General features: G+C 34.2%; 1 protein-coding gene, 1 non-coding gene and 1 pseudogene across 8 annotated transcripts in view; all 3 read left to right on the top strand.

Moving 5' to 3' along the window:
- The first annotated feature begins 4,543 nt into the window (after window positions 1-4,543).
- On the top strand, window positions 4,544-5,008 carry LOC120593237 (calmodulin-like; annotated as a pseudogene).
- Window positions 5,009-11,149: 6,141 nt separating this feature from the next.
- LOC120593334 (5S ribosomal RNA) lies at window positions 11,150-11,268 on the top strand. Its single transcript, XR_005650344.1, has one exon. It is a non-coding gene; the product is annotated as a 5S ribosomal RNA (ribosomal RNA).
- A 7,199-nt stretch (window positions 11,269-18,467) lies between these two features.
- Window positions 18,468-24,999, top strand: part of ZMYM4 (zinc finger MYM-type containing 4) — a 142,477-nt gene continuing 135,945 nt past the window's right edge. For 5 of the 7 annotated variants that reach the window (XR_005650323.1, XR_005650321.1, XR_005650324.1 and 2 more), the window contains exon 1: window positions 18,468-18,864. Coding sequence is in view for 1 of the 7 variants with exons in the window: in XM_039850935.1 (XP_039706869.1) it covers window positions 18,826-18,864 (39 nt within the window). In the remaining 6 variants the exon portion in view is untranslated. The remainder of the gene's footprint in view (window positions 18,865-24,999) is intronic. The other 2 variants (XM_039850935.1, XM_039850937.1) reach the window with 1 other exon arrangement.

Below are 24,999 nucleotides of genomic sequence, written 5' to 3'. Positions count from 1 at the left end.
ATGATTGTAATTAGTTTTTGTCCTTTTGTTGTTGTTATTGTTGTTATTTTTCCTACAATTATTGCTTCACTTTTATATTTACTTAGTTTTCAATATTCATAAATTTTAGCTTGCTTTATAGGTTCTATGGAATCTGCTATTGCCTATTAACATTATTTTTTAACTTCATTTTTCTCTCAGAAATCTCTGTTCCAGAGCTTTCTGTTGTTTTATTCTGGAGTAAAAGCTAGATTTCCAGATCTGCTGCAGCTATTACCATAGGACTCCTTTTCACCATTTTCCTGTGTTGTGTTTTCTGTTTCCTCCAACTGTTGCTTCTCTTTCTGAGTGTATTCCCTTATTTTAGTAGAGCACAGCCTCCTGTAGTTTCTCTTTCAAGGGGGCATGTAAAGTAATCTACTGAATCCTTGTAGATTGGAAATATTTTAATTCTAGCCTGACAATATTATGGTTAGGTGAGAAAAACTAGATTGATACCCCACTTTTTTCCTTCAGAATTTGTAAAGGCTAGCTCCATTGCCTTTTAGCTTCCAGTGCCACATTCCAATTTTAGGATGTTATCTGTTTTCCCCCTCTCTGGAAACTTTCATTTCTTTTTATAGCTTGTAATCTGAAATTTTAAGATAATGTGCCTTTACCCTTTTCTACCTTCTCCTGCCCTACTTTCCCTTTGATAACCACTAAACTATTGTCTGTATCTATAATTTTTTGTTTGTTTGTCTTGTTCATTTGTTGTTTTCAGTTTCATATTCCACACAGAAGGGAAATCATATGGTTCTCAACTTTTTCTGTCTGACTTATTTTGCTTAGCATGATAATCTCAAGGTCCATCCATGTTGTCGCAAATGGCAGTATTTCATCTTTTCTTATAGCTGAATATTAATATTCTATTGTATATATGTACCACATCTTCTTTATCCAATCGGCGTAGATTCCTTCTTAACACAAAAATATTAATAATATAATTTGATTCTCTTAAACTTTTCTATATTAAATTCAAAAACTTCTCAGAATTACAAGATACTGACCAGGAAGAAAGACATTTGCTGCAATCATGAATGACCACACACATACTGAACCTTATTTAAAATTATTATATCAACGACTTATTAACTTGAAGTGGAGTATAACACAGTCTATTTAAATATACACGTTTCCTAATTTTTCCTTCTTTTCATATTCTACTCAATTAATTGATTGAATTTTGCATTTTTTGGTTCTTGAGATATGTATATGTCATTTCCTCCTAGTTCTTAAAACCATTGAATTTGATGAGATTCTAGGATATGTTAATGTCTTCCATTTAAAATTTTGAATTTTAGAGACTTTAAACTTGAGAGAATCTTAAAATCTTGCATTCTTACATTTTCCTAGAGTAAGACAATTAATTCCTTTGAATATTTTAGGTTTTCTCTAATTTGCAGCTATAGCCTAAAAGATCATCCTACTAACTTTTGAGTGCCCAGGGTTCTCTGGAGGAGCCTAAAAAGATTCATGAGCCCAAACCTGCCTGAAGAAAGTTAGAGGACCATGGAAGATGACTAGTTTTCCTTTGAAACAAAGTATTTGCTCCAGGTATTCTAACAACAACTGTTAGGATGTCATAATTCTAGTATTATTTATTAATAACCATTATCAAGATCTCAAATGTTTCTCTAAATCCCTTTGTTGTGAATTTTACAATACTTCCCTATTCAAATCTACTGATTCATCTGTTCATTTAACACATACTAAGGGGAAAAAGGGTCCCATTTACTGAGGGCCTATAATGTACCTGGCACTGGGCTAACCATCTATAGGCATGACCTTACTGAATCTTCCCAGGAACTTGCAAGATGGGTGTCATCTCTGTTTTGCAGATGTGGAAATTGAAGTTAGGAGGGACGCCAACTTGCTCAGGTTCACCTAAGAAGACATTATACTAAGTACGCTGTGAGGGGAAACAGGTTCTTATTCTGGAAGTTTTGCAATCTAATGGAACACAAACAATCATAATAGAAAACAAAAGAAATAAATGAGAAGGTAAAGGTAGAAGCAAATGTCCAGAGAGCACACAGGAAGGGGATTTTGTTCTGATTTGGCAGGGCAAGTGTTTGGGCGGGTTCCTAGAGGATTAGTAGGATTTTAAATAAGGATCCCTAGAATGTTGCTTGAACAAAGCCACATATGTGTGAAAGTGTGTTTTGTGTTTGGGGCACAGCAACTATCTGTGTGGTTGGAGCACAGAGACAGTAGAGGAAGAGAAGAGAAATGAGGCTAGATCACAAATGGTCTTCAAGGCCATGCTGTGGAGTATAGACTCTATTCTGAAAGCAATTAAAAGCCAACACAAGGATTAGAGCAATAGTTCTCAATATGTGGTGTATGAGAGTTCCTGAGACCTTCTCAGGGGATCTATGATCAAAACAATTTTAATAATAACAATAATATAATAATGATAATATATTAAAATTGTGGTAAAAAGCACATACTATAAAATCTATCATCTTAATTATTTTAAGTGTACAGTTCATTAGTGTTAAGTGTGTTCACATTGTGCCACCATCACCATCATCCATCTCCAGAACTTTTTCATTTTGTAAAAGTGAAACTCTGTACTCATTAAACAATAACTCCCTATTTTCCCCCTCCATTAGCCCCTGAAAACCACTGTTTTACTTCCTGTTTCAATAAATTAGGCCTCGTTAGATATTCCTATAAGTGGAATGATACAGTACTGTATTTGTCTTTTTGTGACTGGCCTATTTTACTTAGCATAATTCTTTAAGGTTCATCCATGTTATAGCATGTGTCAAAATTTTATCTCATTTTAAGGCTGAATAGTATTCCATTGTATAAATACACCATATTTTGTTTCTCCATTCATTCATTGATAGACATTTGGTTTGCTTCTACCTCTTAGCTATTGCAAATACTGCTGCTAAACATGAGTATACAAATATTTCTTTGAGATCTACTTTTTTAATTCTTTTGGATATATACCCAGAAGTGAGATTGATGTGGAAATTCTATGTTTTATTTTTAAATTAGTAATTAATTATGTTTTCCATCATAGCTGTGTCATTTTACATTCTGTTATTTGCCTTTTTAACTGTGTCGACATTTGCATTGATGTTACAGATCAATGGTGGGGTAATCTGCTGTTGCCATAGCATGGTGGCCCCAAACTGAATCTGTATTATTTTTTTTCTTTCTTAATTAAATTTATTGAGGTGACATTGACTAATAACATTATATAGGTTTCAAGTGTACAATTCAATAATATTTCATATGTATATTGCATCATGTGTTCACCACCCAAAGTTAAATTTCAATATATATTTTATTATTAGTTCCAAGTATATAGTACATTGGTTAGAAATGTAAATAGTTTATTAAATGATCCCCCTGTTTACTCTATCTTCCTTCTGACTCTACACATAACCATTACATCACTGCCAACTGGGTTCCCCATGCCACACTCCCCACCCCCAGTGACCATCTGTCAACTACTAATTTGTATTTCTTTAACCCTTGTTCACTTTCTCCCAGTCCCTCCTCCCTACTACTCCCCTACTCCCACCGCTGGCTGTCACTAGATTGCCCTCTATATTAGTGAGTCTGTTTTCTATTAGTTTGACCTTTTTGTTCTTTAGTGAATCTGTATTTTTTTACTGCCACTCAATCACAGTAAAACAAATGTTCTTGATGAAGTGGTAAAAATGATTAACTCTATTAAATCTTGACTCTCGAGTACATATCTTTTTAATATTCCATGTGATGAAATGTGATAAAAGCATAAAGCACTTAAGTTGCATATTAAAGCATGAACTTTGTTTCAAGGAAAAAAAACTCGTGGAATTGTTAGAGTTGGGAGCAGATCTAGCTCTTTTTTCCATGGAACACCATTTTTACTTGAAAGAATGATTGACAAACAAACTATGGTAATATAGAATTAGATATTTGACAGACATTTTTTCAAAATTGAATAAAATGAGACTATTACTTCAAGGAAAACAATTGACAGTATTTGTTGTCAATAATAAAATTCAAGCTTTCATGTGAAATTAAAATTTTGGAAAATTTGTATCTGCCATCATGACCTTGACAGCTTTGTGATAGAGTAGCCCCCCACTTATTTGTGGGAGATATGTTCCAAGATCCTCCTAGATGCCTAAAACCTCGGATAGTCCTAACCCACTATATATTGTACTACATTTTTTCCTATACATACGTGCCTGTGATAAAGTTTAATTTATAAATTAAGCACAGTAAAAATTCATGACAATAACTAATAATAAAATAGAACAATTATAATAACATATTATAATAAAAGTTATGTAGTCTCTATTTCTCAAAATATCTTATTGTACTGTACTTACTTTCTTCTTCCTATGATGACATAAAATGATACAATACCTACGTGATGAGGTAAAGTGAGAGGGATACACTGGACAAAGGGATGATTCACATGCCAGGTGGGATAGAATGGGACGGCACAAGATTTCATTACAATACTCAGAATGGTGCGTACTTTAAAACTTATGAATTGTTCAAAGAAGTTTTTTCTCTATTTGACAAGGATGATGTTGGAACTATGGCAACAAAGGAACTAGAAACTGTAATGAAATCTCTTGGGCAGAATCTCACAGAAGCAGAGTTATAGGACATGATTAATGAAATGGATGCTGATGGTAATAGCACAATTGACTTCCCAGAGTTTCTGACAATTATGGCAAGAAAAATGAAAGACACAGGCAGTGAAGAAGAAATTAGAGAAGCTTACCATGTGTTTGATAAGGATGGCAATGGCTATATTAGAGCAGCAGAGCTTCACCATGTGATGACAAACCTTGGAGAGAAGTTAACAGATGAAGAGGTTGATGAAATGATCAGGGAAGCAGATATTGATGGTGATGGTCAAGTAAACTATAAAGGGTTTGCACAAATGATGACAACACAGGGAAGATGTTGTATAGAATGTGTTAAATTTTTTGTACAAAATTGTTCATTTGCCTTTTCTTTATAACTTATCTATAAAAGGTTTCCCCCTACTGCCAAAAAAAATATGCTTGTATATTAATTAAGATTTCATTCCTCATGTTTTCTTTCCTTATCTTACTGTCATTGTCCTGAAATCTTATTTTAGAAAATTGATCAAATAACATGTTGCCTGTGGCTTACTCTGGATATATCTAATCCCTTTTGTACATCTAAACTTAGATGGAGTTGGTCAAATGAGGGAACACTGAGGTTATGCTTTTTAGTGAAAACCAACATATATATATATATTTTAAATGGCATCATGATCATATAACCAATCTAATGATCTAAATTAGTGCATTTCATTTTAGTTTTTTTAAAAGTAGTTTTCTTTAGGAACTGTCAGCATGTTGTTGTTGAAGTGTGGAGGTGTAACTGTGTGGACTATGAACAGTCAACAACATGTACTTAAAAGTTGCTCTGTTGTAACATGGGTGAATTATCCAGGTACTCATACACTATTTTTCTGTACTGCTGGTCCTATACCAGAAAACATTTTCTTTTATTGTTACTTGCTTTTTAAACTTTGTTTAGTCACTTATAAGATCTGTTTACGGCACAATTTGCCTCAAATTGATTCCCACTTATATATTTGTTTTCCGATAAAAAATTTTACCCTACCCCCTAAAAAAATCTTATTTCTGGAATTGCTTACTTCTGGAATTTTCCATTTAATATTTTCAGACCACAAGTGACCTCAGGTAACTGAAGCAACAAAAAGTAAAACTGTGATAAGGAGGGACTACTGCACTTAAAGACATCTATGATAAGATTGGTGGACACATTAATGAATGAGATTTTTGATATTTTGTAATGAAACATGTCAACATTTGGAAGATCAGCATATGTAGTGAACTAATATTTTCCAAATGACCAATGCATGGTGCTATAAAATTAATCATAGGCAGAAGATAGACCAATGGATTTTAAAACAGAATATAGAATTCATTGACATGGTTTCAGATTCCACATTGAAACTAACCTTTAATAAACTACTATATGTTGATTATTGGTATAATATTAAAGAAGGATAACCACATCCAAAAGGCTTTTAAAATACTCTTTTTTCTAATACTGTATCTGTATAAGGCCAGATTTTCTTCATAGACTTCGATCAAAACAGCATATCACAATAAAAGGAATGCAGAAGATATGAGAATCCAGCTGTCTTCCAGACATGAAAGAGGTTTGCAAGAATGTAAAACATTCCACTTTTCATACTAATATTTTGTTCTGAAAAGTATAGTAATTTTCATGACATATTTATATTAACATACTGGATTTATTGTTATAATTTTAAGTAAACTAATAAATATTTTAAAACTGTTTTTAATTTCAAATATGGTACATATACCGAAATAGAAGCTCAATAATTTTTAAGTATAAAGGGGTCCTGATACAAAGATCTGGAGAACTGGTGATTCAGAAGCTGAATACAACACGATTAGAACTGTTTTTAAGAATATAATTCTGAAGATGGTAAATGGAAAGCCCAAAAAGGTGAAAAACTAGAGGCAGGGCGGAAGCTATTAAAACAGTTGTAATGAGCATTCTATAATCTCTTTGCAAAGAAGTAACAAATGTAACAGGGAAAAAGTTTCAACTCAGTAGAAACTTCAGATTACTCAAAACTACAAGAAGATTTAATTGGTAAAAGTACAGAAAAACAGTAACTTTCATATATAGCTGATGGATAAACAGAACTTTACAAAACATTAGTATATTAAAATACCTAGAAATTTGACTTTTAGGAATTTATACTACAAATATATGTACATTTGTTCAAAGTTACACATACACACACACAAATAGCAAAACTTACATATATATACAGCAAAAAATTACATATATATCAAAAAAATACAATGGTGTAGAATGAAACCTTTGAAAATAATGAGTCAGGTTGAATGAGTAGTAATATAGAATTATCTCTAAAAATATTATTAGTAAAAAAACAAGGTTGAGAATAATGTATATAGTATGCCATTTTCTATGAATAATATGAGTAAGTGTGTGTGTGTGCGTTGTCGATGTGTATACCCTCTGGAAAGATATACAAGAATAACTGGCTGCCTCTGTGGCAGAGAGCTAGATGGCTGGGAAACAATAATGGAAAGGAGATTTACTTTTCACTACATAAGCGTTTATATCGTTTAAAAATTTTACATCAGGAATATGTATTATACTCAAAATTTTTACTGAAATAATTACGAAAAAGAAAATAGTTCTAACAGTTGGTGAGGGTCTTATCTATGGTCGATGCAGTAAAATGGACAGCTGGAGACAGATATGAAGGACATTGCAAAAGTGGAATTGATTGGTCTTGATAACTGATTTGATTTTGAAGGTGTGGGTGGTGATGGAGTTTAAAGGAAGGACAAATAAGAATTTAAAATGATTTAGTTTTTCAGACAGAGTGGCTGATGCCATAACCCTGAAAGAAACACAAAATGAGGAGAAGGTTTATGTGGGTGGTGGAAAAGGGGATGAGAAATTGAGTTTCAGGCCCAGATTTTCCTACCATTTATGGAGGATGTACCCATAATTTACTGAGTGCTGCTAAATAATTTTCACAAACATAGTCTATTTAATTCATATAAAAACTAACAAAACAACCATCCAAGGTAAGAATTACTGGAAATCCATTTTGTAGGTGACAAAACAGCCTTATTGAGGTTAAGAAACTTTCATAAGGCTAAACAGCTATTAAGTGGCAGAGGCTGTATTTGAATAAAAGCTGACCTTGGACTCTGAGAACGCTTCCCCCCCACTGCCCCTCCCCCACCCCAATACACCAAACTGGCTCCAGACTGGCAAAAGAAGAGGCTAAGAGAACAGGCTTTGGTCTCGAACAGACTTGGGTTCAAATCCCAACTCTGCTAATTCCTAGCTTGAGACATTAATTCCCCTTTCTGAACCTTACTTTTATTTTTAATATCTAGTAACAAGATTTAAATTAGTGATACAACTAAAATCTTTGACAAACACACTGTTTCCTAGTATATGGCAGTTTAACTGTCATATTGACTAGACATAGGACATATCGGTTTAGTAAACTGACAGTAAGAACTTTAGATCTGGAGTTAAGGAGGGAGTAAAGATTTACCTCGCATAATAATCACTCAGTTAACCAGTTTTTGCCATAATGGCTCTTGAAAAATTATTCCACTTTTCAATCAATGACTCATTTTTCCCTAGTATTATAACATTTTCACTTAAAAACATACTAAAAGTATTTTATATTTTTATAATATTTCAATACTATGGTTTCAGGCAATGACACACCACTTATCTTGGCACAACAGATTTAGACTGAGAATATCAGATGAACAAATTTGAACTGTGCTCTAGATTTAGATAAACACAATGTTTTGTTTTGTGTGTATATGCCAAGTGAGAAAAATGAAGTGATTTCTATGGATCCTTCACTCAGTTGTGTGTATATTCTATTTCTATTTTTTGAAATACTTTTATATTTAGCCTTTATTTTGCTCTATAGCTGTTTTCCTATGTTTTAAATTCATTTTTAAGTACAGTTTAAGGACAGTTTAAATCATGATTCCCTAAAAGGTTGAAAAATTGGTGAAATGGCCAACAAAAGAATAACTTCCTTGTACCCCTCCTCCACCAATCACCTCTCATAATCAAGTCTTCTCTTTTTCCTTTGATAAATTTAATAAAACTCATTAAATTACATTTTATGTATAAAAGATAACTTTCAAATAGTTGTTTATTTGAAGGTTAATATGGTATATTATGTGATATACATTGCATAATATGTTATAGAATATGTATTCATAATATAATGTATTATATAGTGGTTATACATTATATACCGTTGTATAATGTATACCATCTAATATACCATATAAAGGCATATTTATAACTATATTATATGTTATAATTAAATATACCATAATATGTTATAACATATTATTACATATTAATAGTATAATTATATATCATATATACCATTATAATTTGACATGTATCATTATATATTATGTACATCTGTTTTTATTGTTTATTATGTATTTTCATTGCTTAATAAATTTTTTTTTTCTTTGAAAATTGTTCGAGTGTCTTGCGTTTGGATATTGTGGTAAGCAGAATTCTAAGTTGGCTCCCAAGATTTCAATCCCTTGGTGTATACACTTTGTAGAATCTCCTCTCATTAAGGTATAGGTGGACTTGTAAATATGGTGGGATATAATTTTGTTGATTAGATCATCTTATATAGCAAAAGTGAGGACATTTTGGAGATATAATAATATCCCTAAACCACTGACTTTAAGGTAATCAAAAGGGAAATTATCCTGGGTGGGCCTGACCTAATTAGTTGGACTCTTTAAAAAGGGGTCTAGAGGTCAGAGATAGAAGTCATAGATATTTGAAGCACCAGAGATTCTCACCTGCTGGCCTTGAAAGGCCAACTGCTATGTCATAGAGACCATGTGACAGAAAATGGTGGGTGACCTCTAGGAGCGGAGGGCTTCAGTCCTATGACTAGAAAGAATAGAATTTAGCCAATAATCAGTAAACTTGGAAGAGGACCTTGAGCTTCAGATGAGATGGAAGTCCTGGCTGACATCTTGATTTCAGCTTAAGAGTAGAGCAGAAGACCCAACTAATTCATGCCCAGATTTCTGACATATAAAAATTATGCGGTAATAAATTCGTGTTGTTTTAATCCATTAAATTTCTGGTAATTCGTTATGCAGCAATAGAAAACTGGTACAGATGTGTATAAATTATCTATTGCCACAACAATTCTGTATATCAAACCACCTCAAAACTCAGTGGCTTAAAATAACTGTCATTTATTATCGATCATGACTCTGTGAGTCACTTGGGCAGTTCTGTTGACCTGGGCTAAGCTAGGTTAATCTCACCTGGATTTGTTCATGAATCCATAGCCATGATTACGGATTAGGTTGGCTAGTCTAGAATGGTTTCAGTTGGGATGACTTGGCTCCTCTCCACATGGTCTCTGTCTTCCAGCAGGTTAACCTCTGTTTGTTCTTAGGGTAATGGCAAGATTAGAAAGAGGAAGAGAAAAGTGCTTACTTTTCCAGTTGCTATTGTGTCATTGGCTGAAGAAAGTCACACGAGAAGAGAAATGAAAATATATCTATAAAAAGACTTGTGAAAAAATGTTTTTAGTAGCTTTATTCATAAGAGTCAACAACCGGAAAAACCCAAATGTCCATCAATAAGAGAAAGAATAAACAAATTGTGGCATGCTCACAAGATGGAATATTACTCAGCAATAAAAGAATGAACTACTGATACAAGCAACAACGTGAATGAACATCAAAAACATGTTGAGCCAAAAAAGTCAAACACAAAAAAATACAACTGAACAATTTCATTTGTATGAAGTTGAAGAACAGGTAAAACTAATCTGAGGTAATGGAAATCAAGATATGATTGTCTAAAGGGGATGGGAATTGAGCAGAAGGGGGCATGAGGGCACCTACTAGATTCATGGAAATGTGTTTTATCTGGATTGGGGTGGTGGTTACATGGGTATATAAATTTATCAAAACTCATTAAATTACATATTTTAGATCTATGCATTTCACCATATCTAAATTTTACCTTAAAAAACAAATAAACAAACAAAAACTGATATACTGGAAAGAACATAAGCGTTGGTGTTTAAATGCCTTGGATTTGAATATCTTTTCTACTTCCTAGCTGTGTAAAGTCACATAATCTTGATAGACCTTAATTTTTTCATATATAAAATGGGTAAGTTATTTGCCTCACTATTTTATTTTATTGTGGTAAATTTATTATTTTAGCCATTTTAAGTGTACAGTTCTATAGTGTTAAGCACATTTATTATTGGGCAACCATTACCATCGTCCATCTCCAGAACTTTTTCCTCTTCCACAATTGAAACTTTGTATCTATTAAACACTAAATCTCCATTATCCTCTTCCCTCAACCTCTGACAACCATCCTTCTGCTTCCTGTTTCTGTGAATTGGACTATTCTAGATACTTTACGTAAATGGAATCATACAATATTTGTCCTTTTGTGATGAGCTTATTTCATATTGCATAATTCTTCAAGGTTCATCCATGCTGTACCAGGTGTCAAAACTTCCTTCTTTTTTTTAGTCTACAGTCATGCTACCCTGAACAAGCCCGATCCCATCTGATCTCGGAAGCTAAGCAGGGTCAGGCTTGGTTAGTACTTGAATGGGAGACCACCTAGGAAGACCAGGTGCTGTAGGCACACACACACACACAAAAATAAGGGATTGTTAGCTGACAAGGTCCTTCGATATGAGGGGTCAACCAAGGGTTGCCTCGCCTAAAAAAAAAAAAAACCTACCTTTTCAAAGGCTGAATAACATTCCATTGTATGGATATACTACATTTTGTTTATCCATTCATCTGTTGTTGGGCACTTAGGTTCCTTTCACCTTTTAGCTATTATGAATAATGCTACTATAAATATGGATATGCAAAATCTGTCCAAGTCTCTACTTTCACTTCTTTTGAATATATATCCAGAAGCAGATATGCTGATTCATATAGTAATTCTATGTTCAATTTTTTGAGGAATTGTCATACCCTTTTCCACAGTGGCTGCACCATTTGCATTCCCACCAACAATGCATATAGTTTTCAATTTCTCCACATTCTTACTAACATTTTTTATTTTCTGTTTTTTTTTTTTCAATAGTAGCCATCTTAATGTGTGTGAAGTGGTGTCTTATTATGGCTTTGATTTGCATTTTCCTAATGACTAGTGATGTTGAGCATCTTTTCTTATGCTTACTGGCCTTTTGTATATCTTCATTGGAGAAACATCTATTCAAGCTCTTTGGTTGTTTTTTGTTGTTGATTTGTAGGAGTTCTTTATATATTCTGGATATCAATCCCTTATCAGATATATAATTTGAAAATATTTCATTTATTTTTGTGGGTTGCCTTTTCACTCAGTGGTAGATACTCAAATATTTTTAATTTTGATGAAGTCCAATTTATCTATTTTTTCTTTTGTTCCCTATGCTTTTGATATCATATCCAAGAAATGGTTGCCAAATCCAATGTCATGAAGCTTTTCCTTTATGTTTTCTTCTGAGAGTTTTATAGTTTCAGCTCTTATGTTTAGGTCTTTGATCCATTTTAAGCTAATTTTTGTATATCGTATAAGGTAAGGGTCCAAATTCATCCTTTTGCATGTAGATATCTAGTTTTCCCAACACTATTTGTTAAAAAGACTATTCTTTTCCCATTGAATGACCTCAATAAAGTCTTGTAGAAAACATTTTACCATATATGCAAGGGTTTTTGTCTGAGCCCTCTATTCTATTCCATTGGTCCATATGTTTGTCTTTATACCAGTACCACACTCTTTTGATTAATTTAGCTTTGTAATAAGTTTTCTTTCTTCCAGCTTTGCTCTTTTTCAGGATGGTTTTGGCTATTCGGGGTACCTTGAGATTCTGTAGGAATTTTAGGATGGATTATTCTAGTTCTGTAAAAAAAGTCATTGAGATTTTGATAAGAATTGCATTGACTCTATAGATCACTTTGGGTAGTATTGACATCTTAACAATATTAAGTCTTTCAATCTATAAACATGGGATCCATAAACATGTTTCCATTTCCCTATGTCTTTTTTCTCTTAGATTATTTTCTACTTTTCATCATTCACATGTTTAACCTCCTTGATTAATTTCTACATATTTATTGTATTTTGATGTTATTGCAAATAGAATTACTTTTGTAATTTCCTTTTCAGATTGTTCATTGCTGACATGTAGAAATGCAACTGATTTTTGTATGTTGACATGGTATCCTGCTACTGCGCTGAATTCATTTATTAGTTCTAACAGATTTTTTGTGGAATTTTTAGGGCTTTCTACAAATAAGATCATATTACCTGTGAACAGAGAAATTTTTACTACTTTCCTTTTAATTTGGATGCCATTTATTTCTTTTTCTTGCCTAATTGCTCTGTCTAGAACTTTCATTACCACATTGTGTATAAATGGTAAAGGTGGGCATCCTTACCTTATTCCTGATTTTAGCAGAAAAGCTTTCAGTATTTCACTGTTGAGTACGATGTTTGCAGTTCGTTTTCATGTGTAATCTTTATTATGTTTAGATAGTGTCCCTCTATTCCTAGTTTGTTGATTTTTTTATTATAAATGGGTATTATATTTTGTCAATGTTTTTCTGCATTAATTGAGATGACTGTGTGTTTTTTTCCCTTTAATTCTGGTAGTGTGATATATTACATTGATTGATTTTCATATGTTGAACCATCCTTGAATTCTAGGAATAAATTCCACTTGGTCATGTAAATAATCCTTTTAATATACTGCTGAATTTTGTTTGCTAGTATTTTGTTGAGAATTTTTACATCAGTGTTCATAAGGGATATAGGTACAATTTTCTTATGTATTTGTCTGGATTTAGTATCATGGTAATGCGGACCTCTTGAATGGTTTAGTGAGTGTTCTCAACTCTTCAGTTTTTGGAAGAGTTTGAGCAGGATTAATGTTAATTCTGCAAAAGTTTGGTAGAATTCATCGGTGAATACATTTGATCCTGGGCTTTTCTTTTGGGGAGGTTTTTATTACTCATTCATTCTCTTTGCGAGTTAGGTTTCTTCAGATTTTCTATTTCTTCATTATTCTGTCTTGGTAGGTTATGTGTCTTTAGGAATTTATCCATTTCATCTAAGTTATCCAATTTGTTGGTATATAATTATTCATAATAATATCTTATGATCCTTTTTAGTTTTGTAGACTTGGTAATGATGGCCCTATTTTCATTTCTGATTTTACTTATTTGAGTCTTCTCTTTTTTTCTTAGTCAATATAGCTGAAGTTTTGTAAATATTTTCAAAGAACCAATTCTTGGTTTTGTTGATTTTCTTTCCCTGGGTTTTGTGAAGATTAAGTAAAATAATGTGGTACCAATTCTTAAAGAAGAAATGCAAATGGTCAAAAGTCATATTTTAAAGAGTTCAGTTTCCTTAAATAATTCAAAGAAATTAAGTTAACAGTAAGTTACCATTAATTTATCAAGTCGGCATTGTTATAAACAGATCCCAACTGGAAGTCACCCCTTTGTATGTGGGTTTAGTTACTAGAAGGAGATACTTAGGGGAGCTATAGGGAAGTTTGTAATATTTTATATATTGATTTGGGAGCTGGTTTTATATTTTAAAAAATCATCAAACAATGGGAAGTTATTGGTGGGTTTTTTTGGCATAGAGTTATAGTTTTATGAGATGAAAAGAATTCCTAAATTGAATGGTGGTGATGGTTGCAGAACAATGTGAATGTGCTTAATGCCAATGAATTGTACTCTTAAAAATAACATAGTAAGTTTTATAGTATATTTATTTTATATTTTTTAAATGAGTTATATATTTATAATTTGTGCACTTTCCTATATATGTTATATTTTAGTTATTTAAAAAAATGTAGTACCTAGTATGGGAGCTCGTAGTAAGCTGACACTGCTGGTGAAAGTGTAACTGATATCTTTCTGGAAGGCAATCTGGCGGCATGTATCAAAAGCCATCATCTTTGACCCAGCAATTCTAAATTGAGGAATTTATCCTAAGGAACTATTTAAGGTGTTTGCAAAGCTGTGTGCAAAAGGATATTTACTGTAATGTTATTTATTATAATGTTAATGTAAAAAAGAAAACTGGAAAACACCTCAATGTCCCATAAAAGGGAACTGGGAAAAATATATGTTATAGCCACACAATGGAATATATGAAGCAATCAAAAATGCTGTAAGGTAATCTTTATCAGCATGGTAATATGTTTATGCTACATTAAGTGAAAAAAGCAAGAGATAAATATGAAAGATATAAAAACCAAAAACAATTGCCAATGATCATCTACTTTGGTCAATAGAGATGTATTGGCTTTTAATTTTCTTCTTTATTTTCTTGTCTGTGTTTTAAATTTTCTTTAAGAAATATACTATTGCCTGCAAGTTATCAACTGGAAGAGAGTATTTGGCATACAGTAGATGCTCAAAAATGATAGTCCTTGTTTCTTCCTTTGGAAAAGTAATCACTGGTTGCTCATTACTTGTATTAGTTAGGGTTCCGCAGAAAAATATAACCAATAGGATATGTGTATATGTAGAGAGGAATTAATTTTAAGGAATTGGCTCACATGATCATGGAGACTGGCAAGTCTAAAATCTGCAGGGTAAGTCAGCAGGCTGGAGACACAAGGAAGAGCCAATGTTGCAGTTCAAGTCTGTAGATCTCCTTGCCCAGTGAGATCTACAAAGCTACTTCCCCCTGCATTTGCCAGCCTGTTCTCTTAGCTACATTCCTATATCTCCACAGGGTATGTGGGAACGTCTTTATACATTCCATATCACACAGGAACAAAGGACCACTCACTTGCAGAGCTCCTTCCAAGACCTTGTATCTAATTTTGTATATGAAATTTTGTGTTCTATTTCTTCGAAAACCTCCTCCCAATCTCCATTACATAAGCCTCAAGACCCACAAAACTTGGATCCACCTCTCTGAGGGTGCAAATAGACACTTTGAAGAGCTAAAGGTAGGTCTTTTCTCTCTTCTCAACTACATTGGGCCATCACTTTTACTCATATGTGGCTGTTTGCTTGTTGGAGTGGGCATAACCCACATATCATCTCTCCTTGGAATTCTAAACAGAAGCAAAGCAAGAACGCTTTCTATTTTGAAGAGGTAGTGTGGGAAGATAGGGGTACGTGTCTCTCAATCACTGCCTTTCTTATCTCTCTCTTCCTTCTTCCCTCTACCCTTTAATTAAGAGTCAGGCTTTTCTTTTTATTTCTCTATGTCACAGCTTCATGGCTTAGCTGTTCTAGATGGAAGGAGCATCTCCTCTGGAGTATGGAAGAAGTCTATGAGATACTTAACTATGTGCTGAACTTCATAGGTTAAATAAAATTAAGGAAATTTAGTAAATTCTTTTTCTATCCATGACTCCTATTCCACTCTTGCCTGAGTAGGGGAGTAAATCTCAAAACTACACTACAGGCAAGGGTCTATAATAAAATACTATCTAAAGAAGAAAATTAAAATGAGTCAGTTTGATATTTGCAAAATATTATACCATTCTTTTTAAAGAGAAGTCATAAAACTGGATTTGTATGTAAAATATCCCATTTTAAGCATTGACATATACTTCAAAAATTCAAAAAATTAAAAAAATATATATTTTTTATGGTGCTAGGAACCAAGAGTGGTTTAAGACAACCCACTTAACAGATGAGGAAACTGAGGCACAGAGCAAGTAACTTGACCAAGATCAGATAGCTATACCTGGTGCAAAACAAATACGTCTGTGGGACAGATTTATCTACAAGGTCACCAGTTTGCAACCTCCACTTTGATATATTTGAATAAGCCAGAAAAAAAAAAGGTTGAATTCTGGGTCAGCTTCTCTTTCGAAAGACCTTGGACTAGTCATTTAATTGCTATAAACCCTCTATGAAATTAGGATAATATGATTACCTTTAACAAGCTCACCAAGTGTTGCTTTTCTCTTTTCTCCCTCCCCCATATAGATGACTGTGCTAAACACTCATGGTATGTTTGTATATTATCTGGAATGCACAAATCCTGCCCATTGTTCAATTCCCAATATATTCTCAATATCTCTAGGAACAGTCTAATAATAGGAGACAGCCTTATGCTAGGGATCAAGATGCTTGTTTTAGCCCTGATTCTGTTACTAATCCTTTGGGTGATCTCAAGCAAGTCACATCCTTCTGGGCCTCAGTGGCTCCATCTTTAAAATGTGGAGTTGAATGAAATTTGTCTTCAAACCGTGTTTTGAAAAATGCAACATTTCTCTAATGGCAGGAAGGGGCATGAAAAGAAGCTAGAGGAAAAGGGGAGGTTGGGTGAGCAGGCTTATGAGTTCCCAATTTCCACTTCAAATTTGGCAACTTCATTTTAAGTCATCAGATTTTATTAGAAGGGAGTATTCCATTACCAATAAACCCCACACTCCCTGGAACTATCTTTTCTTGGCTTCTCTTTTTATTTCCTTCTGGTCTTGAACATGGAACTCTGACATGTTTGTAAAATTCTGGCTGAAATACGTTTTTTGTGTGTGTGTGTGGTTCTCTCTTCTTTCTTATCCAGGAAAATAAAGATGACCAGGCCTAAGCAAGGACCAGCGTGGAAATTTCTAGCAATTTCACAGGTACTTTTCAGCAAAATGTGATGGATTAAGAAAGTTGTTTCAAAATAGCTACCTGGTGATACGCAAAAGTTAAGGTGAGGTACAGAAGTTCACATCTCATTATCCTGTGATTTTAGGAGTTGCTTTTAATTTTTTCTTTTTTTGTCCAGGGGAATGATCTCCAGGGGTACCTTCTTTGAACTTCCTATATGATTCCCCTAAGCTAGCATCATGAACTCCATTAGGGCAATTTTGTCCACCTGAGGATAGGGGACTGAAATGGACAAAGAGGAATGAAACAAGTCCCCAATATCTTCAGCCATCCTCAGCTTTGGTTTCAGAGCAAGATATACCCAAATCTAAATCCCAGGTGTCTGTTTAGAGATCAAGGTGCTTCTCCTTCAAGTCAGATTCTCAAAGCTCCTTCAATGGAGGTCAATGAGGACACAAAATATCTGCAAATCATCACACATCTTCTGAGAATTATTATAATTTTCTTAAAATATCATGGAACTTTCATTTTTAATCTTCTATTTTAAAACAAATTTATCTCTTGCTTTGAAGACAGCTTGGTGCATGAAAAAGCCTGGATAAATGTAACTCGTCAAATCTTGACTTTAATTTCACACCAACTTCCAGGTGCACTGGGGCAAATTACTTCCCTTGACTAGGCTGCAATTTTACCATTGGGAGCACTGGAGTAGATGGTTCCTAAGATCCTTCTCGATTTAGAAATTCTAAGGACAAATTACTATTGAGGAAATTATCTCCAGTTGTTGGTTCAGTCTTCAAAGTCACCAAAGGATCTGACTTTAAGGTTAGGCTATCAGAGTTGGCTCTTAATGTTCTATGTCCTGTGCTTCAGATCAAGCTGTCTAAAGGCAAGTCTCCTCAAGATGTCTGGCTGTTCTCTCATCGGTTGGGATTCTTCACGTCCAGAGGTCCACTGAGAACTTCAGCTCACCACCATTTTCTCTTTACAATGGTTATCTCGGCAGTCAAGTGTAAGATGGTGATCTGGAACCATCAATGACATTTCACCCAATTCTCCAGACAGCTCTTTCATTAATTTCTTTTATTCTTCCTTCATCCCTGCGTCATGGTCCCTTTAAGGCAGCGGCCATAGTTGAGTGGTGGGAGCAGCTGCTGGCAGCAAAGAGACTTGCAGGATTTGGCCTACCCTGGGCCACTTACCGCGCACGCTCCGGACCGGGGGCTTGGTGGGAAAGGAAGGAGGGGCTTAAGGTGCGCCTGCGCATCAGGGACGCGCGCAAGGGGCTGGTTTACTGATCCCTTTAAGAAACCGCAGGCGGAGGAATTTCTCTGAGAGAAAATAATCCTACTCACGGGGCCCCTTGGAGGCCATTAACCCCCCGAGTCCCAGCCCCCACTTTCCCCGGGTAGGCGCTACCGCCCACGCACGCACCCGTGGGATCTCAAGATCTCCGACCCGGCGCGCGGCATCCGCCCCCTCCCCACTTTCAGTTCCAGGCCCGGCCGGGTCCCGGGAAGCTACCGCGAGGCGGCCGTGCCTGCTGTGTGGGCGGGGGCCGGGGGCCCGAGAGGTTCCGCCGCCACCGCGCCGGGAGCCGCAGCGGTTCCAAGCGGGGCCCAACATGGCGGAGAGAGAGGTGGAGTCCGGCCCCCGAAAGAGGGTAGGTGAGGTGAGGCAAAACTCGGGCGGCGGGGGGCGGGGCGGGGGCCGCGTCCCGGGGCCGAGAATGGGCCAAGCGCAAGCTCGTGGAGGGGTCGCCGAGTACCGGTTGGGGAATGGTTGCTGGCAGGACTAAGGCAACGTTGGGTCTGGAGCGCGCTGGAGAGTGGTCCTTCGGCAGGTGGGACAAAGATTTGCTGTTGGTTGGGAGGGGGAGGGGTGGCTGTTGTTTGGTTTTTTTAAAATTTTTTCCAGCACTGGGGGGTGGGTTATTGGGCCAGTGGAGGGATGGTGTCAGATTCTTAAGTGAATCTTTAGTAAATCAGTCTCGAAGTTTAACTGGGGAGAGGTCCGGTGGGGGTGGTGGTGGCGGGAATAAGTCGTGAAGGGGTCTCATGAGGGATAATCAGAGGGTTCGTCAGTAACACCATCGTGAATTAATTTTCCTGCCTCCTTTACTCTTCCTCCCCCTATAACCGTTATCTAGACCAAGGTGGAGGTGGTGCTCTCTTACCTGTGAAGAAGTGGGGTCTTTGGCATGTCCTGATATAGGAGAAAGCTTTTGGCAACTATAAATGCCATGTTCTAGTCTACTTTCTTTTCCAACAATTAAGAACGTGGAAGAGTATGACAAGTTTTGTCATCACAGGGATGTGTCCAACCAACCTGCAGAGGTGAAGCCAATTCTATATAGCAGTTGTTGAGTGCTTTTTAAAGTTTGTCTTGAAACTTTTATTTAATTCTGGATGATTTTTTTTCAGATGGAGAACAATACTGTATTACCGATTGAGCAGGATTTTTCAGACTTTTGCTTTCTTTCCCCCATAACATGTTTAGCAGTGAGTTTCCTATCAGGATTCTTCTCTTTGGGAATGATCTCAAAATGATCAAATTAGTGTTAAGCCAACCATGTAAAAAATTTCTTAAGCTTTATTGAGAATGCCCTTTCGAATTAGCATACAATTGGCAATCTCATAATGATATTACAATTGACATTTTTAGTATTATGTGCCTGGCATTGTGCTTTATAGGAAGAGTTTAACATTAACTCCACATAAAACCCATTTTGCAGATGAGGTAATGTAGGCATAGAGGGGTTAAGTAATGAAGAGAAGACAGTTAAGATATCAAGCTGGGATTTCCATCCAGGTTTGTTCCAACTACATTGCTTGTGTTGGATGCCACATAGGAGTTTCTTTAATCTGTGTTTCTCGCATTAAAAGCTTAAATTATGAATAACCAAAAAAGTGTCAGGTAGTATTTTTTTAAACAATTTATTAGGAAAATATTTTTAACTACACAGCAAAATTGAAAAATTTACAGAGAGCATTTATATACCCCATGACCTAGATTTACCATTAACATTGCGTATTTATCCATATAGCTATCCCTTTATTCATTCGTTGGTTATCTTAATGCATTTCATCGTATTTTGAGCAATTAAAATTTAATATTGATAGGTTTATGTTTTAGATCCTCATGCAATAGTCATAAATAAAACAAGTTAAGATGTATGATATTATGTTCAGATCGTTCATTTAATATAAATATTGGGTATGGAATGCATATGTTTTGAAATTAAAAATTTTTCTTCAAGCTGGGGTTTTAAACTGGATCATCAATATGCTTGAGTAAAGGTGTATGGGATATGGTCAACCAATTAAAATATATAGGGTAAATTACTTCAGATATGTGAAGTTCATTCAGGTAGATCTCGGAATCCAGCTGCTAATGCTGTTTTCATTCTCCTTGTAAGAGAATGTTCTAGAAAACATCTATGGACTTTGGTAACAAATTCAACTGGATTTAAATACATTCTTTCTCTTTTAGTACATTTAAAAGGTGCCATATTGGTAGCTGTCTAAACTTTTAACAATTTTTTTTTAACACCATGAAATACAGCACTTGTACAGGTTTCCCCATTATTTTACTAGTTTCATTGTGGTGGAATGCTACATTCAGTATCTTTTGGGCTTCATAGTTCATGTTGTTTTTGATATTTGGCTAGAATGCTTAGTATGGTTGTCCTAAATGATACACTTGGTACATGTTTGCTTTTTCTCTTTGTGTGTGTGTGCATGCGATAAACTCCATGTGGATTTCATTTGTGTACTCCAAGCAGATTAGCGGAGACTATACAGTATCATATCTTTTAAAATAATGTGACTGTTTGCCTTGAGGTAGTTAAACAAACTACATAGGCCTAGATAATAACTTCAGGTTATTTAATGTGAAATTGCACATTTAACACGATATTGTATTTATGACGTTTACCGCCTTTGACTTTTATAATCACGTCACAAAAAGTTGTTGAGGAAATATGCTAGTTGATGAACTGTATACTAGGCATTGTGCTGTTGTTTATGACCATTTAGGATAATACATTCTGGCTTTCCTGCTAAATTGTGAATTCCTTTGGGGTAAAGCCCATTTCATTGCTTTTTGCATCTCTATGACCTCCACACAATAGGAACTCAAAAGACTTACATTGATTTTTGGTAAGAAAGCTTTACCTGTTAGAGTAGAGGCTCTATGGCTTGGTTACCAAGTTATTTGCTTTGTAATTTAGAAGCTTCTGTAAATCTTTCTTAACATCCACTATATACCAAAGTTCTTTGGCTCCAGATTTAGGGATCTTCCAATTGTTCTGTTATGGTTGGGTGGAAAAGTATATTTTAACACCATTGGATTAACAATCTTAAAGTGCTTTCTAGGCCTGCCTGATGTCTTATTTTCATGCTTGTGGACAATTAGAATAGTAGGTATTAATTAGATAGGATTAATTTCTTTTCGGACCATTTCTGTATGCCAGTCTCAATTTGTGAACTTGGGGAAGCAGAATATGTAGTGGGTGTCAGAACTATATGCATCAGCCATCTCTGCTGTAGAAAGAGCCAAGTTCATATGAAGGCCAGTATTAAAAACACATTCTCTCTCTTACTTTAAAGTCAGGATATTTTTGAAATATTATGAATTTTTTAATATTGTAAAATTTTTTTGGAAAATGTTTTAAAATTCATTAGGTAGGTTTATTGCAAGTGGTAGAATTATTTTATGCTTGGAGATCATAATAAACATAAAATATTCTAACTAAATCTGGTGGCCATATTTTCTTGTGAAATCCTTATATCTTTTCAGTTTACATAGAAAATAATAACTTTTGTAAATGTATGTTATTACGTGGTCTGGTAAGTTGTGTCCATTTTCGTATTTAAACTTCTTTGTATATTTGAGGTATATATGTTTGGTGTGCTTAAAAGAAAGATAAAGCACATTTATAAATATTATGCTTCCATTTTTGTAAGAAGAAACTGTCCTTTCTCCCCTTCCTACATGTGTCTATAGGGGTATGTGTATGAACTTGGAGAAAGTTGTGCAGGACACACCATTAACTACCTTCAGGGGGTGGGGATGAGAAAGGAAATAGAGAATAAGTGGGAAATTTTTGTAAAATGGAAAAATATTTGTGGTATGATAGTAGATGAAAATGTAGACTATACAGTGTTATTTATATTGTAAATATGTAAAAATAGAAAATAACATGAAAATGAAACTGATTTTATTATGTGATGAGATTGTGGAGTTTTGGATTTCTGTCATCTAATATTTTATAATATTTGCTAAAGGTTGATTCCTCATAATGAATTTTTTTATCTTTTATCTTTTTGCTGAATGTGTTACTTAAAAACATGGTGGTACATATTAAAAATATTTGCAGGTCATGTGTACACAATGTAAATCATCTGCTTTAAGAATATATTGGCTCTTTATATAGAGAGCATTTGAAAAGACCATTTGAAAAGGCACAGATTTTTTTTTTCCTCAAGGTTGTAATATAATAGGCTAAACCAAGGTCGAGTACTACTTGAAAAATTTACTATTTGATAAATAGTATGAGTTGGAATTCATTATAATATGTAATACAATAATTACTTTATATTTCATTATATATATTTCATTATATATAATCTCTAATTGTATATACTTATATGTAATACGTTAGTGTATAATATAATTATGAAATAATTACATAACGTGTCATATACACATAATATATATAACATGTAATATATAATAATAGTATAGGTCCAGAATTAGTTATCTGGAATTTTTGGTGGTTAAAATAAATTGAATTATATTTAAATCGAATTGATGTAAATTACTTCTCAAGCACCAAATTAACTTTTTGCCTAAGAAATATTCTCATTTGAAATAACCTTAAAACATATCTTTATAACTTAAAGGTTTATTTTTAAGAAAATATACACTAGATATTTGAAATTTAAGATTGATTTTTAAAGATAAAGTTTGTGCTTCCTTTGAAAATGGAATGATTTTCTTGTTAAGAAAATATAAGCAGGAAAATGTAAAATTGCAATTTCTACAGATATTTAGAAGATATTTTTGAATTCTACATCAGGGAACCAACCACTATTTAATGAAGACTACCATTTCCTTGAAATATTTTGATTAGTTTACTATGAGTTAAATGTATGTAATTATTTTACCAAAGGGAAGAGAAAGGAAGGCATTGTATACTGTTGTAATACCATAGTATTAGGTTGAGCCATACAAAATCACTAATATTTGACTATTTGAACTACAAAAATGCATATGGCTCAATATAATAATAAGGGCTTGGGCTTTTCAAAGTCAGGTTATGGTACAGTCTCTGGTATTTAGCAATACTGATATAGTAATACCTCCACCTATTTTCTTATGCTTAGGGAATAGATAGAATGTTATTTTAATTTCATTCTTACTATCTTTCTGGCTTCCCAGAAGCTTAGCTAGCTGCCTTCTTGCCTTTGACCAAAGATAGTACCTCAGCAAACTTTTTCTATCCAACATACAGACTGCCCACTAAAATAAGCTTTTTGAGGTCAAGGATCATATGTGTTCATATTTCTTTATGTCTCCCAACATATGGTGTTATAAATTTAAATGTGTGTGTGTATTCACATACTACATATTTATAGGCAAAAATTAAAAAAATTATGTTTCATTTGGAATATATGAATTTCTATACACTAGAAATATAGAATATAAAATTGGTGCAACAAAACCCCATGTTTCTGTTACCTAGCTTTAACAGCTAAACAGTTATCAACATTTTGCCATATTCTTGTCTCATCTAACATTTTTCCCTTTTTTTTTTGTTGAAATAATTTCAAAGAAATCTCAGGTGTCTCATCTATAAATATTTCTGTATGTATTTCTAACTTAAGAGTTTTAAAGAATACAAGCATAAAACTGTTAACACCTAACAAAATTAAGAGTTTTTTAATCCAATCTGTGTTCAGATTTCTGATTCTTTAAATATCTTTTTACAGTTGGCTTGTTTAAATCATTATCCAAATAAGATTTACCATTTCATTTGGTATATATGTCTCTTAGTTTCTCTTTAACCATTCCTCTCCCTATCCTACACCTCTTGCAGTTTTTCTCATGCTATTTATTTATTTTTGAAAAAACTGTCATTTGTCCAGGAGAATGTCCTACATTCTGGATTTGGCTGATGAGTCCTTGTGTTTAATACGTTCAATTACCCTTCATATTTCCCACAAATTAGTAGTTAGATCTAGAGCATTGGTTCTCAACTCTGTTTGAAACTTTAGAATTACTTGCAGAGCTTTCGAAATATCCTGATTTTTAGGTCACATTTCAGATCAATTAAATCAGAATTTATGGGGTGGATTGTAGACATCAGTAGTTAAAAAAAATTTCCCAAGTCATTTCAGTCTGTAGCTAAGGTTGAAAACTTCAATTGGTAGAGCTTGATGAGATTTAGGTTCAGTTTCTTAAGAAAGAAAAATTCATAAATAGTGATTGTATATAATTTGTTTCTAATCAGACAGTTTTAAAAATTAAAGGATTTGTTATTTAATAATTACATTGGGATAATAACCAAAAACTGGGACTGTCCTGGATAAATTAGGGTGTATAGTCATCTTATTAGATGATGCTATGAATTCTTGTTGCACCATTCCTCTTTCCTTCCTCCCTTCCTCCTTTCCTTTTCTGCTTTCTATCTCTTCCTTTCCTTCGCCCTACCGCCCGCCCCTGCCCCCACCGCCAATAATAGCTATCCTAGTGGGTGCAAAAGTGGTATCTCATTGTGGTTTTGATTTGTATT

This window comes from Pteropus medius, unplaced genomic scaffold, assembly GCF_902729225.1.
Source record: "Pteropus medius unplaced genomic scaffold, Ma_sr-lr_union100, whole genome shotgun sequence".
In the NCBI taxonomy this organism is placed as follows: domain Eukaryota; kingdom Metazoa; phylum Chordata; class Mammalia; order Chiroptera; family Pteropodidae; genus Pteropus; species Pteropus medius.
This window is presented reverse-complemented; position numbering and strand designations above follow the sequence as displayed.